At 40.3% G+C, this 11,282-nt stretch overlaps 1 protein-coding gene across 8 annotated transcripts in view; it reads right to left on the minus strand.

Annotated features, from left to right (window-relative positions):
• The window catches only part of LOC120561969 (thrombospondin type-1 domain-containing protein 7A), a 156,717-nt gene that overhangs the window by 14,551 nt on the left and 130,884 nt on the right, over positions 1–11,282 (minus strand). For all 8 annotated transcript variants that reach the window (XR_005639674.1, XR_005639672.1, XR_005639671.1 and 5 more), the window contains 4 exons: positions 5,117–5,290; positions 2,859–2,957; positions 1,499–1,581; positions 267–480 (listed from right to left, as the gene is read on the minus strand). Coding sequence is in view for 3 of the 8 variants with exons in the window: in XM_039805329.1 (XP_039661263.1) it covers positions 267–480; positions 1,499–1,581; positions 2,859–2,957; positions 5,117–5,290 (570 nt within the window). In the remaining 5 variants the exon portion in view is untranslated. The remainder of the gene's footprint in view (positions 1–266; positions 481–1,498; positions 1,582–2,858; positions 2,958–5,116; positions 5,291–11,282) is intronic.

The following is an 11,282-nucleotide window of genomic DNA, read 5'->3' on the forward strand; positions in this document are numbered from 1 at the left end:
GTGGTGTTTTTTCTAATTATGGCTTGACAACTGGAAAACAGGAGCCTCTGAAGGGTACATTAAGGCAGAATTAGTTCCCCAAAACATGACAGTTAAGAGATTAAAGGTTTTCACTTGACAGCAACAAAACACAATTCTTTACGAATGGATGTGTCTCTTGTATTTTTTTTCATATTTGTAATTTTTGTGAGCACTGTGAAGAGAAGTTGTTTGGTAAAAACTAGCGTTCATTTGGATTTATCGTCAAGTGTGTCATGTGGTCTGACCTGGTCCGTAGGGCTGCAGGTACCAGGTCCGGCCAGTGCGTCCAGGCTGGATGGTGGTGGGCAGGGTGGGGTTAATGGCACGACTGGTCTTCACATCCCCTTTCTTGTCACCCGCTGTGGGGATCTCCAGGATCGGGATGGGGGCACACTGGTCCAGCTGTCCAGTGGGTGACAGCACCTCTGTGAATCCCTCCTCGCACATGCATATACCAGCCTGCAGGGGGCAGCGCAGAATCATGTTTCACCGGGTACAGTACATCAAGGGAGTGACGGTGCACGTCAGCATAGCACTGAATGAATCTAATGAAGAGGCCCTGGACGTTGGTATGGTAGGGTCACTGACCTGTGACCATTTATTTTTAGATAAAAGCATCAGCTTTTTCACAGAGCACGTTTGTGAACTGTATTCATTGTACAGAGACATTGTCATTTAGCCTGATATAAATGGGGTGGACAAAATATTAGAATCACCTGTCAGTATAACTCAACACAGTTTACCAGCACCACAAACTACAGCCTCAAAAGTGACCATAAAGTTGAACCAACACCTCGCTAAAAGTGTTTCAACAAAAACGGAACAATATAACCTTCAGGATTCATTGCAGGACTGTTGTATTAGACTGCATTAGTTGTAGCTCGGTGTACCTAATAAACTGCTAACAGCATAGATTCATCATGCTAGTCTGGAGATTGAACCAGTGGCCTAAAAAGTCCTAAACCAGCTTCTCATCATATGATTCTGACCTGCTTATTCTTTTATTATTAAGTCTGTCTACCCTACCAACCAGTACAGCGTATAACCAGCCTTTATTGTGAGGTTCAAATTTGTTTTAAGAAACAATATAAACGCAATTAAAATGGATAAACTTTGAGATCTACCAGCTGCTGTTTCTTGTGGACATACAATTTATTTTACTGATGTCGATGCAGCACAGATGCATTGAGTGACAATATGGGGAATTTGGGTTTTACATCTCCATGCTGCCATCATTTCCTCCCCTGCTGAATTCAAATTCAATTCTGGCAGCTGTGTGTCACAGGGAGAAGAGAGACTGCCATCATCCAGAGGACCTGTGCTTTCAGGTTAACGTCTTTTTATTGTTTTTATTCTGTTTACCGTGTTTTTATTGTGCATCTTTGTCTGTAAACCACATTTTTCTTTACAACATTTCTTTTTCATTCTTTTTATTTACTTGTTAAAACCGGTGATTTGAGAACAACCAGCTGCTCACCTCATTGCAGAAAGACTTTGGCATGAAACAGGGAGGGTCACAGGAGCTGTTGTCCACTGGAGGGTTCATAGCAGGACAACCTCCTGCGGGTGAAAAGACAATAGAATCACATGATGTTTCTAAAGGAATACAATGAACATCATCTATGTGTGTCCCGGTGGATGTTCTGCGTCTTGTTACTGAGTACTAGCATCACCTCAAGTAAGAAAAAAAATGTGTTGTTGTATTTTTGTTTTTAACACAGTCTGTACATTCATCCATTTCTTTAATGTAAAATATGGCATATATAAGTCAATATAGCTGATGAAGCCAAACATATATGCTGCCATCCCTCACCACCTTCACCTCTTATAGAAATGAGTCCCTAGTTTTTTTTTTAAAGTGTTTTATAGTTTTGACATATGTGTCAATTTTAGCTCCTAAATAAAACTGCCACTTACTAATGTAGACTTACTGTTGAGCTGTAGAGTTCCTGCAACATTTCTCACTTTCCACCAACCAACCAACCAAAAAAAAAAATGATTTTCTTCTTTGTTTCTTTTTCATACTTTTTTGAGCTAAAACAATTAATGGGTTAGTTGGTCAACGAGAATTAATTTAATCTAATTGAATACTTTTTTTTTTAATGGCCAAAAATATTTGGTTCTAGCCTCTCAAATGTGAATAGCTGCTAGTTTAGTCTTTTATAATATTAGAATATCGTGGGGGTTTGTATTGTTGCTTAAACAAAACTGGCCATCTGAATAGGTCAACTTGGACTTTAGGAAGTTGGTATGGGCATTTTTCAGTATTTGTGGACCAAACCAATTAATTAAGAAAATAATCTCTGCGAGAGTGGGCATACACAATTTAAGGCGTCACTGCCTTCTTCAAGCTGGGGACCCCAGGGGTCCGACGGCAGAGTTGGGTCCGAGTCTGGAGCTATGCAGCTAGACCCTTCTCAAATAATCAGAAGATGATTCAATAATGAAAATAACCATTAAACCCACCAAAAGGTAAAATCATCCAGTAATTCACAAGAAATAAAGGCAAACATTAGGAGCAAAGTATATTTAAACCTAATTTTGGAAGGCAGAATATGTGTGTGTGTATATATATATATATATATATATATATATATATACATACACACACACATATATATATATATATATATATATATATATAGCTTTCCTATCTTGTTAATAATCCTGAGACGCACTAGGTTTATTTTGTCTGACCACTAGTTCATGGCATGCAGGGAAAATAGTGTTTTTCTTCTCATCATGTACACTTAACAATGTAAGCTGACCCAAGGCCTCCAAAAACGTGTTAACGTCCTATAATGCAAGCTCCATTGTGAGACTCAAGAGTTCCTTACCGGTGACATTGAGTCCATCTGAGCGCTGACACCAGATAGTAGAGCGTGTGGAGTTCAGACGAACGTTGCTGAACCATTTGTACTCGTAACATTCGCCCCCTGAGAGCAAAATAAAAAACAAACAACATCTATATAGACTGTACAGTGGGAGTCTGCAGTGAAGACCATTAGTCATAAAAGTGACGGATTAATAAAGCAGCTGCTAAGTTATGGTTGTATAATAGGCTACTGTCATATAATATCACTATCAGTGTGTCTTCTGCACAGAAGGGTCCAGTTCAATGTTTTAATCTTCAGTAAGAGCTTTTGCTTAATGACTTTCTATCAATGCTATTATGACTTTATCAATATCTCCATCAGTGCAGTAAATGACCATATTTCCCTATGGAGTCCTGTGTAACCAATCATCAGTCCAGCCCATTCGGCGAGCGTAAATGAACAATTTAACCTTGAACAAAGGAAAGATCTATTCTCCACAGGCCTGGGTATAGTATCACTGCTCCAGACGATGGCACGGCTCTATCTGCAGGTTTCACGTGGCGATTTGTCTGCGGCTTAGACAACTTCACCCTTTATGTTCTTCACTTTTCCTCCCCTTCTACTGCTTTGGTACAGCTGAGGCCATTTCTGAAATGTGTTGAGTTATCATTGAATCACTCACTTCAGCCGGAACTTCCCATCATCTTTTACCAGCAGATTGGAGTTTTACTATTATTGAAACATTTCCCAGAGGAAGAGCCGTTTTGGAAGGAGAAATAATGTCACTAGTCAAGCCTATTCATTTACAATGAATGTTAATGTTAATATAGAACTTTTATACCAAAACGATTTACAGTGTACCCATCACACACATTCACACACCAATGGAGGTAGAGCTGCCATGCAAGGCGCTGGCTCTACCTTTCTAAAATCACAAATTCATGGTCACTAATGATGGGAAAGTAATTGCTATCCACGTTAGCTGGTTGCGGACTGTACAAAAATTAATGGAGGAGGGCTAAAATTGAATTTCCCTTTTTAGCCATGCTTGCACCACAAGCAGGTCTAGAAAATTTGTTCTAGAAACATTAGTAATATAATAACATTGCACACATTATTTCAAAGAACAGACATATTGGTCCTATTGGTTACTAGTTAAATGTGAATGTGTGTGACAAGTAAAGCCCTGATACAGATAACTGTTACCCTCCTTAGCGTTGGCAAAACAAACCTTTATGACCAGTGGAGCAGAAAAAAAAAGAATAGTGGAAAAGTATAAACAGGAAACATGAGTAGAGAGAGTGGTATGATATGCAACAAAGATCCCCCAGTTATGTGGTATGTGCCATAACCATTAGGCTACAGAGGTGCCCCCACAAAATTCATTTTTAATGTAACTACTGTATTTGATCTCCCTCCCTTCATCCCTAGCCTCCCTTCTCCGTCACCGCCTTCCTTCTTCCCCTCCCTACACTCTCTCTTCCTCCTCCGCCTTTACTGGTCTTGCTGGGCCACTCCCCCCCCCCTGTGCCTCGAGTGAATCTGTGAAACCAGGTCAGGCTAGTGAAGACTGCTGTGGGGCTGTGTACAGTAGCCAAGGAGGGAGGAGAGGAAGAGTGGGAGGTGAGGGAGGAGGGGGATGGCTGCTCTACAGAATGAGCCGCTGCCTACTGTATATGCTGAGCTTTGGTGGTGCTGGTGGTGGTGATTCACATCCCACGCTGCAACTAATGGGTGATTAACGTGCCTGGGGAGCTGCAGAGATCCCAACCGTAAATGAGCAAGGGGTTTCCTCCGTTTAGACATCTGACTCAAGATATCCCATCTGGGAGAGCCCCAATTGAACCAGTGTACAGAGGGGAAAAAAAAGTCATGAAGGTAGTTAGTGCTTTAGTTTTTGTTCAGTCATGTTTGGTGGCTTTGTGGTTAGCACTGTCACCTAACAGGACGAAAAACCATCTGATTTCAGAACCCAATCCCACACTCTATGTGGGTTTCTTCCAGTTTCCTTTCACAGTCCAAACATGCAGGTTTAGATGGAGAGAAGACCAAACAGCCTGCAGGTATGACCCTGAATGTAAGTGTCTTTCTGTGTTAGCACTCCAACGAGCTCTTTATTGTGTTTCCCTGCCTTCCACCCAAGCTGAGACTGACTCCATGATCATGAGTATTAGGAATATGTAGGTAAAGTAAAATGAATCAAAGTTTGGGGCTGCTGGCTTGCTGCAAGCTAATTTGCATGCACTGAAATAAGCTTCTACTTATTCAAAGTGTTTTACCTGTGCAGGGCTGAGACTCCCAAGCCTGGTCAGGACAGAGCTGCAAGTTTTCAGGCTCCTGCGCCAACACGGCTCGTGAGCGAACTTGAACTGAACCAAAGTCCATGTCGGCGCCCTTGATGCACACGCTCACACACGAGCTCCAGTCTGACCACTCCATTAGGTAGCATTCACCTGCAGGGCGAAGAGACAGCACTTTAATTTAACAACATATTCCAGTTTCTTATTTCACTGTAACCTGGTTATGTTTGGGTTTTTGGACTGTTGGTTGGACAAAACAAGACCATGAAAATACCACCTTGGACTCACACCTACACTGTATAGACTAAACAATTAAGCGATTAATCAAAAAGGTAATTGGAAGATTAATCGATAATAAAAAAGAATCATTAGTTCCATCCCTATTCAACAGCACTCCCAATATGGAGAAGTTAAGTTATTATGACACATTTTGTAATTTACAAAACAAAAAACAACATTCAATTCTTAAATAACATAATTGCTCTACATAAATTAGTTTTTAATTATATGAATAAATAAATCAGTAAGATGCCGCAAAAATAGACAATACATGCAGGGTGAGCCTTAAACCCTAAAATGTCTGACAATCAATCAATAGACAATCAATTAGTAGTACAATAACCAAACGTACTGTATATATTCAGCTTGGCCTGAATAAAACAGGTAGAAATTAAATCTTTACAAGTTAGACTATATCAGCCTGGCATCTCTTCACCTGCTCAGTGTTACATTTTTTAAATAACTGCCTGACCTGTAAAATTGCTCAGTCTGGCTTTGAGCCATATCACAAATCTTTTAATTTCCTGCGAGCCAGTGTGCAGCCTCAGATCCCCAGGCAGGGTGGCCCTTTGGAATCCTCCAGAGTTTAAGACTAAAATGTGACAGGGTTATTTAGAAAGACTTTCCTGAGGAGCTTCAGCTGACGGAATCAGTATTATCTCAGAGTTCACATCTAGATTTACTGTAATAGATTAGATCTTTTATTTAATTTTCACTTTTTAATATACTTGTATCCCCAATCTCATGTTGTATCTCCTTTTACTCATTTTCATAGCTTTAATTTGACTTGTAAAGAGCGGTTTATGCAAAAATATCTGCATTGCAGCTTTAGTGTAGGTGTCCTGGTGGAAATCAGATCTTCAACTTTGGCAGTACTAAAGCAATATTTTACCTACTCATTCATGGATGAGAACAGTGTCATCTGGGTGAGATGCAGCAGAGATACGGAATATGTATTTCCATATCGTATCATGATGGTTGAGATGCTTTAAAGAGTTTCAGGAGGAGGAGGAGGAGGTGTAAGTGCGAGGGGGAAGGGGGGGTTGGTTTAGATTGCAGCTGAAAACTGCAGCTCATCAAACAGCAGGGGAAATAGACATGGGTCAAGGGTGGCAGAGCATTAAAGTTTGTGTGTGTGTGTGTGTGTGTGTGTGTGTGTGTGTGTGTGTGTGTGTGTGTGTGTGTGTGTGTGTGTGTGTGTGTGTGTGTGTGTGTGTGTGTGCGCGCGTGTGGGATGTTCTCTTGTTGGATCAGGATATGAGGTTGTACAGTTTGTGTGAATTTGTGGGAATGCTGATTTGTGTTTTATGTACTGAAAGGTGTTGTAGGTTGGCGAAGGTGTATTCTGAGGTGAGCAGATTGCTAGCTAGGCAGTGTAAAAAGAGAGAGTGTGATGACACTGTTCTCATATATATATATATATATATATATATATATATATATATATTGTGTGTGTGTGTGTGTGTGTGTGTGTGTGTGTGTGTGTGTGTGTGTGTGTGTGTAGCTGTCCCCAGTCCCACACAAATAGCCCTTGAATTTCCTCCCAAATCACACCACAGAACGTCCTTGCACAAAAATCTGTGCTTTTGATTGCTGTTTGATACTTTAGCGCTCCTGCAGTTTGGCAAAAAGGGGTTGGACTGATTTGTTATCTAGGGCAGCGTTTCTCAATGTTTTCCATCTCAGGGACCAGAAGACATATGATGAGCGTTTTTTTAGTCCTCCAAAATGAGAAATCCGCCAGTGGGACACATGCCACACAAACCATTGGACGTGGTAGTCGTGGGTTGAAAAAAAAAAAGAAGAAAAAGTTTTTCTCTTCTATATTTTCGAGAGATTGAATGATGAACAACCAATGATGAATCAAAATAGACACATAGCACATTGGAAATGAACTCCACATTTGAATTTTGTCTTTTGGCAGAAGCAAGTAACAATAATTCTCCCTTCAGGGACCGCTGACACGGAAAATAACAGATTTTTATTTAAGCTGCACTGTGAAAAAACACCCTTCTTATCAGGCTGAATCATAAATTGGGGGTTCAGTTTTCCATCTTTTCTTATTGAAATGTTGTAGATTTGCCCTATTTACCCAAAGAAAATACTGATGTTTATTTCTTATGTGCAGCACCATGTCGAGGGTGCATCTTGAGAATATGAAGAGCATCGCTGTGAGAGGGAAACTGGAGCTAACTGGAGCTGCAGACCTGATGGACAGAGTCCAGCAGGTGTTGGGCAGAGCTCACCTGTCTGCTCTACGCTGCAAAGCTACATAAAACGCCGTAGCTGACAAGCCTCCATCTTAAAACCTGACAATAAGTCATCAGACCCAATTTTTCAAGTGATAATCCCATCTGTGGAATTCCTTCTCTCTCTCTCTTTTTTCAGTTAGTGTTGGGGGTGGAAATCCTTGGTGCTAAGCTGATATTGTGGTGTTTTTGCACTGCAGAGCTGAGACATCACCTGTCAATCAAGGTAGGGTCAATAGGCTACTGTGATGACATTTGCCTTATATTTTGGCTTTAGTAGACACAGGGGTAATGCTGCTTTTGCTAAATACCCTCTTTTACTTATTATTGAGAGTTATTATTATAACTTTATCAGATTTGTCACTGTAAACACCTGAAGTACGTAGCCTGACATCACCAAGGTCACATACAAAAGCAAGTTAGTCTAGAATCTCTCAGTTAATTTCGTTATTAACGGCTGTAGACCAAAATGCCTCTGGGTGCAATTGGATAGACCTACAACCAATCAGAGCAACAAGACGTGACGTAGCGCTGAGTGACGGACAAATTTAAACAGACAACAGCGTGCAGAGACGAGCGCTGATGGTGTAGCATCAATTTGTCTGTGAACAGGGGTTGCCGTTTTTGCCATCAGATTTTGAAAATAGTTCTTCAACAAATAGTTCGACATCACTTGCAGCCATCTTGGTTGTTTTCGAAAATGCCTCAACGGCACTGCTCTTTCTTAAGCTAGCTTTATGCTCGGCGTAGCAAAATATTTGCTCTGCCAGAGCAATTAAAACATGAGCTTGCAAGTTCGTCTGGTTCCCAGGCTATAAAATACACAAAACTGCTACTGCTATTTTATATGCCCCTCCATTCTCATTAAGTACGACTTGACTATTGTGTTATACTGATGGAAATAGTGCTGTTGAAATGTATGTTATCCTGACAGCATGTGAACATGTAAAGGCTTATTCTGCATCAACACCAAATAGAATCAACAGATCAGATTAACAGGGAGATGTCTTGCTAAAATATGCTAAAATATACTTATAAGAACAAAGAAAGTTAGGAATTAAACCTTGATCATCTCTGCTGTTGAGCTAAATGAAGAATTTACAGTCATTTGGAACAGTTGTTAAGTTATATTAATCAGTGACACAGACTCAACTAAAGGGAGAGTCAGCTACACTTCAGATTTTTACTTTATGCAGAAAAAGTACTGTATAATATTTTACAGCTTTTGCTTTGCATGGTCGTATATCATGTAAATCACAACAGATGTCCAGCTCAGCATAAAGACAAGGCCGAGACCTAATCACTCACCGAAATAAAAAAGTCATCCTGTGCAGGTCGATCGTGCACTGACAATGCCAGGTTATAGGGTTTGTTACCTGCTGGGGCTACCCATGCTGAAAACGTGTGCACACATGGCACACTAACAAGCTTTGGGTGGAAGCATCAACCAAATGGCACATGGCATCAGTCTTGTTTTAGGTTTTTGTTTACTTTACCTAGGTCTGCTTACCAACTATGCATATATAGTTTAAATGGCGGCATGGAGCCAGGCTCCGTTCCTCTCCAGCTGCCAAACAGGATTATGTTAGAACAAAAAAAGGGTGATTTATATTTTAGTTAGGGCCTTTTTACACCTGAAAGTCCAAACCAAGGTCTGGACAAAGGTTCATGTTTGTGTTACATTGTATACATGTGAACCATGCAAGAACGAAAAAAGGTGCAAAAACAGCAACTAAGGTGGGCGGTGCTTAGTGAACGATCAATTACTCCTAAATCTTGAAATTCTTTCAACTTGAACTTTGCTTCTATTCTTTAAATTTTGTGTTTGTTTTTTTTAGCTTATTTCTTATTTAATGCCTTTTATGCAACATGTTAATCCCTTTGAATTAAATATTTGTATGAAATGTGCCATATTAACGTCCTTATAGTGAGTATACTAGGTATGGAGCTGCATCTTGTTTCACATGAGCCATGCCTATAATCAACGTTAAAAATACTTCTTCAATCTGTTCTCCTCTCAATCAGCATCTCCATTCAGATGTGAGATGAATAAATGCATAAAATCTACACTTTATTGTCATTTATAGCACAGCAGATTGTTATTCAGTGAGGTTGTCGCTCAGCTTGCCATCTTGTCTTTTGTATAAGCCTTCAGGGTTTTTTGTTATCTCGCCCACACAGATTATTGATTGCAACCCTTTTGTCTGTTATATTATCTTCGACTGTGTGTGTGTGTGTGTGTGTGTGTGTGTGTGTGTGTGTGTTTTAATCACCCTTGCTTTTATGTTTCTATGTTTATAAACTGTACAAATAATAATAAAACGCATTCGAATTGAAGGGGGTTACAGCTTCTATTTGGATTCACCTCTCTATTTCAAGAGCAGGTGGTCCAAATAGTTTGTGCCTTCCACATAAAACATGAAATAGTTTCTTACAGCAGTGCCTCTGGCTTGGCAAGGTGCTTCAACAAACAAAACTAACAGGGTTCGCTGGTGGGAGGCCTGTGAGGGATTATATTTTGACAACTGCACTAGTATTTTACACCCTTTATGTGATACTTCTCACTGTCAGATGAAAAGAAGTAGCTGTTGATTTATACATCAGATACTTTATAGTGAGAACTGTGCACAGACATCAAGTTAACTGGGAGAAAATGGGTAAAACTGGAAGTAAATTTAAGACCCAAACCTGCATGTCGAGTACAATGGAGACTTACTGCCTTGGCAGAGGAAACTAGAGTGCTCTCTGAGTTGCTACAGGCAATGAAATACAGTACCTACCAGTAAATTTAACTCGCATAAAACAGCAGTTATTCAAAGCATCTACTATAATGTAGTCCATTTATTCTGCCTCCAGGTAAGCTCCTACCTCTCACTTTAGAGGTCATGAATAGATACTGAGTGCTATTGGTTCGAGATACTAAAATCTACCCTGTAACAAAAGTATTTTTAGTGGCTGCTTTGTGATATAAATCAAACTGCTGTGTTGACTGTGTAATGCATCTCAAAGTGACTTCTGTGTTCTGCTGGTTGAACCTGAGAGCAACTCTGCAATGCAAAACAGAGCTGTAATGAATTAGTTCCAATCTACTCCTTTAATAGTTAAGATTTGACTTTTTAAAAATGTGTCTGACGCTCAGATGTTCGTGGCTCCACTGAACTCTGTTGGAAAATTGTGTACAGTACAACACACAGACAATCTCCACAGTAATGATGGTGAGTTCAATGTAACATTAACCTGAAGACTAAGGGTCCTATTTTAACGATCTGAAACGCAAGTATCAAACGCCAAACGCGAATATCTTTGTGGGCGGATCTTGGGCGCTGTTGCTATTATACCGGCGGGATAAATGACTCTTGCGCCCGACGCAAATCTAAAATGGGTTGGTCTGAAGTAGCTACATTACTCATAGGTGTGGTTTGGGCGTAACGTGCAATAAACCAATCAGAGCGTTATCTCACATTCCCTTTAAAAGCTTGTTCCATGGCGGATTGCTATTATAATGGCGAATTTGCCAATTATTTGCTTAATACATCCATGGGCGCACGCCAAGAGCGGTTCACAGCCGAGGAGACCGACGTTTTGGGCTCACTCTCACTGAATCATGAGGTTATGAA

The sequence above is a fragment of the Perca fluviatilis genome, chromosome 7 (assembly GCF_010015445.1).
Source record: "Perca fluviatilis chromosome 7, GENO_Pfluv_1.0, whole genome shotgun sequence".
Classification (NCBI taxonomy): Eukaryota; Metazoa; Chordata; class Actinopteri; order Perciformes; family Percidae; genus Perca; species Perca fluviatilis.